Source organism: Dendrobates tinctorius, unplaced genomic scaffold (assembly GCF_039654945.1).
Source record: "Dendrobates tinctorius isolate UK_male_01 unplaced genomic scaffold, ASM3965494v1 ptg000103l, whole genome shotgun sequence".
In the NCBI taxonomy this organism is placed as follows: domain Eukaryota; kingdom Metazoa; phylum Chordata; class Amphibia; order Anura; family Dendrobatidae; genus Dendrobates; species Dendrobates tinctorius.
In genome coordinates this window covers 37,002,517-37,014,899 of record NW_027361771.1, presented here as the reverse complement: position 1 = coordinate 37,014,899, position 12,383 = coordinate 37,002,517, and the positions used below count along the sequence as shown (strand labels likewise).

Here is a 12,383-nt window from a genome sequence, read left to right as displayed (position 1 = left end):
ACAGTCTATGAGGAAAGAGGTAGACCCGAAAGGTGGGTGGTAACAGTTGCTCTGATTGTATGGACCAGCCATAATGTTAAGTGTGTAACAGTACAGACACAGAGGGCTAATGGATGCATAAAGCATGTGGGAACATGATGCTGGGAACCTGGTTATGGTAAAACTTTTGGCTCTGCCACACAGGGATAGGTTAGGTTAATGTGTTGAGGCGATAGGCCAGTCTGAATAAATGCGTTTTCAGGACACGCTTAAAATTGTGGGGATTGGGGACTAATCGTATTGACCTGGGAAGTGCATTCCAAAGAATTGGCGCGGCACGTGTAAAGTCTTGGAGACGGGAGTGGGAGGTTCTGACTATTGAGGATACTAACCTCAGGTCATCAGCAGAACGGAGGGCGCGGGTAGGGTGGTATACTGAAACAAGGGAGGAGATGTAGGGTGGTGCTGAGCCATGGAGGGCTTTGTGGGTGAGGGTAATAAGTTTATACTGAATTCTGGAGTGGATGGGTAGCCAGTGTAATGACTGGCACAAGGTAGAGGCATCGGTGTAACGATTGGTGAGGAATATGATCCTGGCTGCAGCATTCAAGACAGATTGGAGAGGGGAGAGTTTGGTAAGAGGGAGACCGATTAGAAGAGAGTTACAATAGTCGAGACGAGAATGAATAAGAGAAACAGTAAGAGTTTTTGCAGAGTCAAAAGTAAGAAAAGGTCGAATTCTAGAAATGTTTTTGAGGTGCAGATGACAAGAGCGAGACAGTGATCGAATGTGGGGGGCAAAGGAAAGCTCGGAATCAAGTATGACCCCAAGACAGCGGGCATGTTGCTGGGGAGTAATAGTGGAACCACACACAGAAATAGCAATGTCGGGTATAGGTGCATTAGTAGCGGGAGGAAACACCAGGAGTTCAGTCTTTGACAGGTTCAGTTTCAGATATAGTGAGGACATGATATTAGACACAGCGTTTAGACAATCGCCAGTGTTTTCTAGAAAGGCTGGCGTGATGTCAGGAGAAGAAGCGTATAATTGGGTGTCATCAGCATAGAGATGGTACTGGAAACCAAATCTACTGATTGTTTGACCAATAGGGGCAGTGTACAAGGAGAAGAGGAGGGGGCCTAGAACCGATCCCCAACAGTAAGGGGAAGGTGAGAGGAGGAGGAACCGGCAAAAGAGTAACAATGCAAAGCAGCCTAAAGACACCCCCCAGAGAACACTGAACAACACACCCTTGTGAAGACCATAAAAATTAGCACCATATAAAAATGTCCTGGCTGGTGACCTCATGACGAGTCCCTCGTTTTTTAAAAAATTGTAACAAAATGATGCATTGCATTTCTGCTGGGATTCCTTCAAGAAATGCACAGTAGCCACAATGCATGAATGCAGTTTTAATGTACTGTATAACATTTATCAATTTTTGTCTGGGTTGTGGCAAACAACAGCAATTCTGACATTAGTTTTTGACATTCCAACTTTATTCTGTCTGGTAGATAGATATTGTTTTTTTGCAATTATGGGAACTTGTTTTTTGAATTGTTAAAAAAGTATGATATTGCTTTTTGCTTTTTTTTACAGCAATTATCATGTGAGATATAATATGATAATTTTATGGTTCATGATTTTATAGGTGCAGCAGTACGAAATATGAAGATGAGAGACATGCAGCCATGCTTGCAACACCTGGATTTTTCACTATGGGGGAATAAACTGAGGGGCAGTGCAGAGGGGGAGAATAAAATAAGGGGCTATGCAGGGCCATAAAAAAAGAGGCTGTGCAGGGGGCATGAAAACGAGAGGCAGTGTGTTGGGCAATGGAATGAGGGGCTGTACGGGTGCCATGAAATGAGGAGATGTGCATTTGGGCTATGAAATGAGGGGCTGTAAAGGGGGGACAGCAAACTATATAAGGAACTGTAGTGACCATACTGTATATGAGGCTGTGGAGGTCATTGTACTGACATTTGTGGTGACCATACTGGATAGGGGGTTGTGATGAATATCATACTGTTTTACTCTTTGGGGTGTTCTGTGTGGGCCATAACACTGTATGCATTGTTGTGGGAATCATCATAGTATACATGGGGGCTGTTTTGGACATCATACTATTTTTTGGGGGGCTATACTATATATGTGGGGGTTGTTGTGGATATCATACCGTGAGGAGTGGTTACAGTTTGAAGAGGGCAGCATGGTGGGCAGCGTGGTGGGCAGCATGAGAGCATAGTGTGAAAAGGGGCACAGAATGGATATGGAGAGGGGACAGCATGAAATAGAGGCACAATATGGAGAGGGGTTAGCATGGGGGGACAGTGTGGAGATATAAAAAGTGTAATTTAAATTTAGAAAGTGGACAGCCATGGTATAGGCGGTGGTTCATAAGGGCGAATGGTGTGGCGCTCATAGCTCATAATGGTAGACAGTGTGGAGGCCATATAGCATAGGAGGCATATTTAGGGTCATAATATTAAAGTATAATATTACAGGGTATATACACTAGTTTCCTTAATATTGCGTTGATCCAGGGAGCTAGTCTGATTGCCGTATGTGGAGTCGGGAAGGAATTTTTTTTCCCCAAACTGAAGCTTACTGTTTGCCACATGGGTTTTTTTTGCCTTCCTCTGGATCAACATGTTAGGGCAAGTTAGGATAGGATATGGGTTGAACTAGATGGACTTAAAGTCTTCCTTCAACCTTAATAACTATGTTACTATGTATGGTCAGATATTATTATGCAGAGGGCATTTGCGTTATGGGTTTGCCTCTCCCCCGTCATGTTCCCTCCTCTGCTTAGGGCTCCGGGGGAGTCTGAAATCTCATTTACTTTGCTGTTGCGTTCAGCGAGCACGTCAAAACGACTCACGGGGACGCATCCGCATACAATGCATGCCCCTTCATACACAGTGTTAAATATAAGTATGCAAGATGCATGCGGAAGTAGGCAGATCTTAAGGAAAGAAGTACGCAGTCCTACACTGCGCACACAAACACTAGTGTGAAACTGGCCTAAAGTCTCATGCACACGTTACAGATTTTAGCAGATTAAACTCTGCAGCGTGTCAGTTCTTGCAGCGGTTTTGCAGCAATTTTCACTCATACTAAGTGGAGAAAAATACGCATGTCCAAAATGCAAAAAAAAGTGTGTATTTTATGCAGAGTTATTCCTGCCAATAAATCTGGATTTGCAGCAAAAATTTTGCCGCAAATCCCAAACGTGTGCACAGAGCCTTACTGTTCTGAAATATCATGCGAAGCCTATGTGTCCATCTATCTAAGCGTTACCTTGTAAACGCATTAACTACCGTATATACTCAAGTATAAGCTGACCCGAGTATAAGCCGAGGCCCCTAATTTTGCCACGGAAAACTGGGTAAGCTTATTGACTCGAGTATAAGCCGGGCATGAATTGTCCTCTCATCCATGTCCTGGTATGTGTGGCTCTTCCCCCTCCCAGTATGGATGGCTCAGCCTCATGTCCTCCTCAGTGCACCCCCTGTCCTCCACAGTGCACCCCCATCCTGCTCTGTGCACCCCCCGTCCCCAGTGCTCCCCCGTCCTCCTCAGTGCACCCCCGTCCTCCTCCGTGCACCCCCTGTCCTGCTCCGTGCACCCCCCATCCTGCTCCGTGCTCCCCCCGTCCTGCTCCATCATACTCACCCTCCTCTGCAATCGCTGAACGTCCCCTGCATCCTCCGTTGTTCCAGGGCTGACAGATTTTTCCTGCATTGAGTGGTCACGTGGAACCACTCATTAAGATTCATGAATATGAACGCCACGCCTATGGGAGTGGAGTCACGTCCATATTCATGACCTTAATGAGTGGTACCATGTGACTGCTCAATGCAGGAAGAAGCTGTCAGCCCTGGGACAATGGAGGATGCAGGGGACGTTCAGCGATTGCATAGGAGGGTGAGTATGATGTACCAGCCTCCGCCTCCTGCCACGGCTCCCCCTCCCAGCTTGTTTCTGCACAATGTCTCATGTACAGTCATGGCCAAAAGTATTGACACCCCTGCAATTCTGTCAGATAATACTCAGTTTCTTCATGAAAATGATTGCAAACACAAATTCGTTGGTATTATTATCTTCATTTAATTTGTCTTAAATGAAAAAACACTAAAGAGAATGAAGCAAAAAGCAAAACATTGATCATTTCACACAAAACTCCAAAAATGGGCCGGACAAAAGTATTAGCACCCTCAGCCTAATACTTGGTTGCACAACCTTTAGCCAAAATAACTGCGACCAACCGCTTCCGGTAACCATCAATGAGTTTCTTACAATGCTCTCCTGGAATTTTAGACCATTCTTCTTTGGCAAACTACTCCAGGTCCCTGATATTTGAAGGGTGCCTTCTCCAAACTGCCATTTTTAGATCTCTCCACAGGTGTTCTATGGGATTCAGGTCTGGAGTCACTGCTGTCCACCTTAGAAGTCTCCAGTGCTTTCTCTCAAACCATTTTCTAGTGCTTTTTGAAGTGTGTTTTGTGTTATTGTCCTGCTGGAAGACCCATGACCTCTGAGGTAGACCCAGCTTTCTCACACTGGGCCCTAAATTATGCTGCAAAATTTGTTGGTAGTCTTCTGACTTCATAATGCCATGCACACGGTCAAGCAGTCCAGTGCCAGAGGCAGCAAAGCAACCCCAAAACATCAGGGAACCTCCGCCATGTTTGACTGTAGGGACCGTGTACTTTTCTTTGACTGCCTCTTTTTTCTCCTGTAAACTCTATGTTGATGCTTTTGCCCTAAAAGCTCTACTTTTGTCTCATCTGACCAGAGAACATTCTTCCAAAATGTTTTAGGCTTTTTCAGGTAAGTTTTGGCAAACTCCAGCCTGGCTTTTTTATGTCTCGGGGTAAGAAGTGGGGTCTTCCTGGGTCTCCTACCATACAGTCCCTTTTCATTCAGACGCCGACGGATAGTACGGGTTGACACTGTTGTACCCTCGGACTGCAGGGCAGATTGAATTTGTTTGGATGTTAGTCGAGGTTCTTTATCCAACATCCGCACAATCTTGCGTTGAAATCTCTTGTGAATTTTTCTTTTCCGTCCACATCTAGGGAGGTTAGCCACAGTGCCATGGGCTTTACACTTCTTGATGACACTGCGCACGGTAGACACAGGAACATTCAGGTCTTTGGAGATGGACTTGTAGCCTTGAGATTGCTCATGCTTCCTCACAATTTGGTTTCTCAAGTCCTCAGACAGTTCTTTGGTCTTCTTTCTTTTCTCCATGCTCAATGTGGTACACACAAGGACACAGGACAGAGGTTGAGTCAACTTTAATCCATGTCAACTGGTTGCAAGTGTGATTTAGTTATTGCCAACACCTGTTAGGTGCCACAGGTAAGTTATAGGTGCTGTTAATTACACAAATTAGAGAAGCATCACATGATTTTTCGAACAGTGCCAATACTTTTGTCCACCCTCTTTTTTATGTTTGGTGTGGAATTATATCCAATTTGGCTTTAGGACAATTCTTTTTGTGTTTTTTCATTTAAGACAAATTAAATGAAGATAATAATACCAAAGAATTTGTGTTTGCAATCATTTTCAGGAAGAAACTGAGTATTATCTGACAGAATTGCAGGGGTGTCAATACTTTTGGCCATGACTATAAGCTGAGAGGGCATTTTCAGCACAAAAAAATGTGCTGAAAATCTCGGCTTATACATGAGTATATACGGTATTTTATATTTCTTCAATAAAACGAATGTTTTTTAAGGGACATTCTGTTCTGTTTTGAAGCAGCATTTGTTTGTGCTCTGGGTTTTGTTGCAATACCAAATGTGTACTTTTTATATCCTGCTTTTTGCAAAATAAGGTATTTTTCAAACTTTAGTATATATAAATTACATTGTTAAATGAGATCCTTTCAAAAAATGCTTTTGAGGATAAAGTATGATCACACCAAATATTGATTTGATTTGATTCTCCTTGTATTTTCCTAAATGATAAAAATAAACGTTTAACATTTCTATTTTCTTTTTAAAGCATTCTTACTTCGCAGCATTTTTCCAAACCTGCCTAAACGTTTTGCTCAGGATAGGGATTGCTTCGATACGGGTTACCTTGATGCAGTGAAGCAGCTTGGTATACATTTTTTTGGAAAAAAAGTATCGACTAAATTCCCTGTATTTGTTATCCAGCACTTGCTGATTACTGTCATATATTTTACTGCAGAGTATTTTTGCAAATCTGTTTTCTTGTTGTGTCTCAGTTAGTGGGTGGTGTGAACGTTGTCTTACCGACTTGTTCATATTTGTGCATGTCACATGTGTTTTTAATCCGTTTTTTCCTTGTTTAGCATGGTTTTGAGAGACCTCACCCCTCTCTTGTGTGGCATGAACAAAAGAGCTGTCTTGCATCACAAGCCCATACTAAGAAGCGCCTGTCCGAATCCTGTTCATTTTAGACACTGTTCAGATGTTCAGGCTTTAAATACATTAGATAGGGACTGCTTCGATCCGGGTTACCTTGACGCGGTGAAGCAGCTTGGTATACATTTTTTTGCAAAAAAAGTATCAACTAAATACCCTGTATTTGTTATCCAGCACTTGCTGATTACTGTCATATATTTTACTGCAGAATATTTTTGCAAATCTGTTTTCTTGTTGTGTCTCAGTTAGTGGGTGGTGTGAACGTTGTCTTACCGACTTGTTCATATTTGTGCATGTCACATGTGTTTTTAATCCGTTTTTTCCTTGTTTAGCATGGTTTGAGAGACCCCACCCCTCTCTTGTGTGACATGCACATAAAGAGCTGTCTTGCACCACAAGCCTATACTAAGAAGCGCCTGTCCAAATCCTGTTCATTTTAGACACTGTTCAGATGTTCAGGTTTTAAATACATTAGCTAGGGACTGCTTCGATACGGGTTACCTTGACGCGGTGAAGCAGCTTGGTATACATATCGACTAAATAGCCTGTATTTGTTATCCAGCACTTGCTGATTACTGTCATATATATTACTGCAGAGTATTTTTGCAAATCTGTTTTCTTGTTGTGTTTTGCTCAGCACTGTAGATTTAATTTTGAAATTAGAACATTTAAGCTGTGTTCCCACCATGAGCTTTTGGTGAGTTTTTGATGTTGCAAAATTTCTGTACCATTTCTGCACCTATTAATTAAATTAGGTTGCTAAAACGCGTTTTTATCGCGTCTTTGACAATGTGGTTTTTGCCTCTGTTTGGTGTGTCATTCTTTTAATAAAGTTGCCTTGTTTTTTTAAACTTCCTTGCATTTTGATTTCACTGAAGTTCACTGACATATTTACATGCTTTTTTACGTGTTTCTGCTGCGGAAACGCACTAAAAACGCATGTGGGTTTTTCTTAAATATGGATTTTTCTCATCTAATGTAAGTCACTTTTTAAATAATCTTTATTAAAACACTGTAGCATTTTGCTACTTCATGCATCTGTAAGTCCTTTATCTAGCTGGATACTATTGAAAAATTGGTTTTCCAGCTCTTTGCTCCCTTCTCTTTTTTTTCAGTGTTAGACATAGCAGGAGAGATTGTACATAGCCATCCACAGCAAGGAAAGAGGAGAAAATATATTTAGGAGGGTAGAAATAAAAGATTGTAGAAAAAAAAGTACATGGAGAGGAAATAAGTGCAGAATAGTAGGTGTGCTGATAGATGAAATACTCAAAATCTCAGCACCCTTGATAGATAAATACCTTACATCCAGCCTATATTACTGAGAGGGATGTCCAAACAAGAGATAGTTTTGAAAATTTGAGCTAATCAGGGGATCTGAAAATGAATTAAAGTATTGTGGTCGATTGCAATTTTATTATTCACTGAAGGTAACCACTATGATATTTAGGTGTCCACAGATTTTAAAGGTTTTAATATCGTTCAGGATGCCTCCTTCCACATCCAAGCCAACAGATGATTTTACTGGGAAACACCACAACCAACAAGCACTCAACTTGCAGCAATAGATGAATTACCTTCAACTGCAGTAATTGTTAAAAGTGTATTTGGAATAAGAGGAGGCCTTAAAGGGAATCTATCAGGAGAATTTCACATTTATATGCGCATATAGATCTTTCAAAAATAAGTCCAGCAATACCTTGCCAAGGCAAACAGGATCATGGGGTGCATTGAAAGAGGTCTGGATACACATGATGAGAGCATTATACTGCCTCTGTACAAATCTCTGGTTAGACCACACATGGAGTACTGTGTACAGTTTTGGGCACCGGTGCTCAGGAGGATATAATGGAACTAGAGCGGGTACAAAGGAGGGCAACAAAATTAATAAAGGGGATGGGGGAACTACAATACCCAGAGAGATTAGCAAAATTAGGATTATTTAGTCTAGAAAAAAGACGACTGAGGGGCGATCTAATAACCATGTATAAGTATATAAGGGGACAATACAAATATCTCTCCGAGGATCTGTTTATACCAAGGAAGGTGACGGTCACAAGGGGGTATTCTCTGCATCTGGAGGAGAAAAGGTTTTTCCACCAACATAGAAGAGGATTCTTTACAGTTAGGGCAGTGAGAATCTGGAATTCCCTGCCTGAGGAGGTGGTGATGGCGAACTCAGTCGAAGGGTTCAAGAGAGGCCTGGATGTCTTCCTGTAGCGTAACAATATTGTATCTTACAGTTATTGTTAGGTTCTTTAGAAGGACGTAGATCTGGGGATTTATTCTGACAGAATTTTATAGGCTGAACTGGATGGACTAATGTCTTTTTTTGGCCTTACTTACTATGTTACTATGTTACCTTACATGACCAGTCTGTTTCTCCATTACAGAGAAATCAGCATTTGTATTGATATGCAAGAGTACAGAACACCTTCAAAGCCATGATCAATGACAGCCTGTCCAATAGTTATTGGCTCACATGGCAGTATAGGGGAATTTAATTTTCTCACCTTTGCTTTGCATATTTATGAGTATTTTCGTTATGTAAATTGAGTTTAGTAATATTAGGGAATTTCTGTTGTTAAAGATATTAACACTATCTTCTCTACTTCATACAGCTCTATTGTTACACAAAGCAGGCCCCATGGGACCCTGGGTTCAGGAAAGAAGGCTCTTTCCCATTTTTCATAGACAATACTGACAATACAACCCATGTAATGTCACGCTATAGTGGCCAATTCATATGCCGTATCCAAATAATAATTCCTTACAAACTCACATAATACCGCCGTATACTTTGCACATAAAGCATTACTGCATTTCATTTCACACATAATGCCACCATACACCTCTGACCTACTTCAATAATACGGTTTGGTTTTAGCAGGTCATTTCTCAGTTGCCACCCTCTTAAACCTGAACTGACTGCTAGATTTTAATGATTTTTAAAATATTGTTTAGCAGACAAACTTTTTCCGTGATATTTTACTTACCTCCAGTAGCATTGGTGGTCTGATTCCCTTGGTCCAGACACAGATCATGAAAATAATTCTCTGCCTTTAGCACAAATACAAGGGATGCCCACCCAAAGGTGACCCCGGCAAAACAAATGCATTCTACGAGTCCTGTAATTAGAGTCAGCACATACTGGCAACGCATCTCTGCTGGAGAGAAAGAAAAGTTAATAAAATTATCACAAACAGCAGATACTTTACAGTTACATAGTTACACAGGCAGAAAAAAGACACGGATCCATCAACTTCAACCTTTCTCCACCAGTTATACATTATCTATCCTTAGATTATTTATAGCCCACAATGCCATTTATTGAGAGACACATTCACAGTCTGGCTGCTCTAACTGTAAAGAACCCTTTCCTATTTAGCTGTCGGAATCGCCTTTCTTCCACCCATAATGAGTGCCCCATAGTCCTCAGCACGGTCCTTGGAAGGAACAAGTCATGTGCCAGTGTTTTGTACTGGCCACACATATAAATGAGATCTCATCTGACGCATCTTTTTTCTAAACTAAACAAGCCCAACTTTTCCAATCTTCCATAATATGAGAGACTGTCCGTCCAATGTAATAATCTAGTTGCCTGCCTTTGAACATGCACACGTTGAGTATTTGGAGAGATTTTGCCTCAGTATTTGTAAGACAAAACCAGGAGTGGGCAATAAATACATAAGTGGTGATGTGTTTCTACTATACTTCTTTGACTCCTGGCTTTGACTTAAAAATACTGATGTAAAATACTGACCAAATATTGAACGTGTGAACGTGGCCTAACTTCCCAATATCCCTTTTCCAATGTGGAGCCCAAATTTGGATCCCATTTTCTAGATCAGTGGTTCCCAAACTCCAGTCCTCACGGACCCCAACATGTCATGTTTTCAGGATTTCCATAGTGTTACACATGTGAGAGAATTCCTGACGCCTTGATGATACTTCCATCACCTGTGAAATACTAAGGAAATCCTGAAAACATGACATGTTGCGGTCCGCGAGGACTGGAGTTTGGGAAACACTGTTCTACAACTGATTTATAGAGTGTGACAATACGTTGGGATCACAGGATGTTTTCTGTCTGTTTATACACCCTAAAATCTTCTTTGCTTTTCCAGATGCTGCTTGACATTGAGTCCTGTCAGAATACCTAAATCCTTCTGTTCTGTAGTCCCTAGTAGGGTATGTCCACACGCACCTTTTCTGTACTGTTTCTTTCGGTCTCCAAAACCTGTTCGTTTGGAAGTAAAAACGCTGCAGTCAATGCACATGTAAAAATCAGTACAATATCTCTGATATCACAGAGAGAATTTAATCTCCATAATATTTATGGATTTCGTTATGTACTCAGACAAAAAACTATAATAATTTTATAAATGTTTGGCACCATTGGAAAGAGTGGTTCCCATCAGCTTTAATCCCTTGAAATTTAGAATACTCAGGTTTCTGAAATATAGCTTATGCTGGGACTGTAAAATGCAGCTTCTTATTTGTATAACCAAGCTCAGTTTTTATTGTATAACACAGTTTTTGTCATCAGCAGAGGCTGACACTTTACTCTCAATCCCATCCACAGGGTCATTTATAAAGGGAATACAAAGATGGGTCCAAATACAGATCAGACTCAGAAGACTGAAGCTAATAAACTAAATATCCACACTAGAACATTTTTTGTAATATATCCAATATTTTGTGCTGATCCATGTCTTAATATATCCTCATAGGCAGGCTTGGACTGGCCCACAGGAGAACAGGAAAGTCCTCCGGTGGGCCCCTGTGAGTAGCTCTTATATGAGAAGCACTTGGCACAATATACTTGAATCACTATGTGCAGACAAAGGCGGCATCTTATTCATTTATCAAGCTACCCAGTTCATAGTTATATATATTTGCATGTAGGTGAAAAGTGAGGCCCTGAAGATGGTTACTGGTGGGCCCTTTGCTTCCTAGTCCGACTTTGCTTATAGGGGTCAGAAATTCCAAGTCCCCTACACAGACATAGGGGCAGATTTACTATTCAAAGTGAACGGGATTTACCATGAAGAGAAATTTTTGTTAAGCTCAGTTTACCTGAATGCTGCATTGCCGGTATTTGCATCAAATTTATCAGAGTGTTGCACAATGTTTGATAAATTTGGTGCATCGTTAAATATAGCTGTTACTCAAATATTAACTCCATGCTACTGGAGTGAGAACTGTGACTCTAAAAAAGAGCTGTGTGTAAAAGCAGCAGCCAACAGCACTTCAAATGTAGGGATACACCTTCCAAATCCAATGAACCTAATTGGAAAAAGGACATACCTTGATAGGCTGCTTTTACACTTGCCATGTTTTTGCGACCCCAATAGATTTCTATGGGGCCGGAAAATCGGCCGGCAAAAATTCCACAGTGTGCCGTACGACCGCGAGGGCCATATTTGCGGCCGATATAAAAGATCGAACTTGCTCGATCTTTTTCACGGCGTATGGACATGGCCCCCAAAATCAATGAAGCCACAAAAACAAATGGAAGTTTGTTTTTGCGGTGCACCATGACTTCCGGTTTTGCGGAACGCTTTTTTTTTCCAATACTATTTCCATAGTACGGGCCGCAAAAAAAGCGGTAAGTGTAAAAGTAGCCTTAGCGTTTAGAGAACATGTGTCTCCACACTATATAAGGCTGCCATTTTCTCTGTTGTATATGTTTGAAAAAGACCTATAGTGTAGGGATGGGCGAATCTACTCGTTAGGACTCGTTACTCTGCGAGTAGTAGGGGACTCGCAGGAGTCGGTACTCTGCGAGTTTCCAAGCGATTACTCGCACAGTAACGAGTCCAATGCAAATGAATGGCAATCCTAGTTTTTGCAGAGTTTCTTAGCGATTTTGTGTCAGCAGCTGGACACAAAATCGCTAAGAAACTAGGATTGCTTGTATTAAACTGTGAAAAAACTAGCTAGGAGTTCTCTCTCTCTGTTTTGCAGCGATTCCTGTGCTGGGGGATTCCTGTGCT

At 41.5% G+C, this 12,383-nt stretch overlaps 1 protein-coding gene across 6 annotated transcripts in view; it reads right to left on the bottom strand.

The window, feature by feature from the left end:
• The window catches only part of SLC43A3 (solute carrier family 43 member 3), a 137,280-nt gene that overhangs the window by 43,006 nt on the left and 81,891 nt on the right, over positions 1 to 12,383 (bottom strand). For 3 of the 6 annotated variants that reach the window (XM_073588213.1, XM_073588214.1, XM_073588215.1), the window contains 2 exons: positions 10,592 to 10,624; positions 9,381 to 9,551 (listed from right to left, as the gene is read on the bottom strand). In XM_073588213.1, the coding sequence (XP_073444314.1) occupies positions 9,381 to 9,546 (166 nt within the window). In that variant the 5' untranslated portion in view covers positions 9,547 to 9,551; positions 10,592 to 10,624. The remainder of the gene's footprint in view (positions 1 to 9,380; positions 9,552 to 10,591; positions 10,625 to 12,383) is intronic. The other 3 variants (XM_073588210.1, XM_073588211.1, XM_073588212.1) reach the window with 1 other exon arrangement.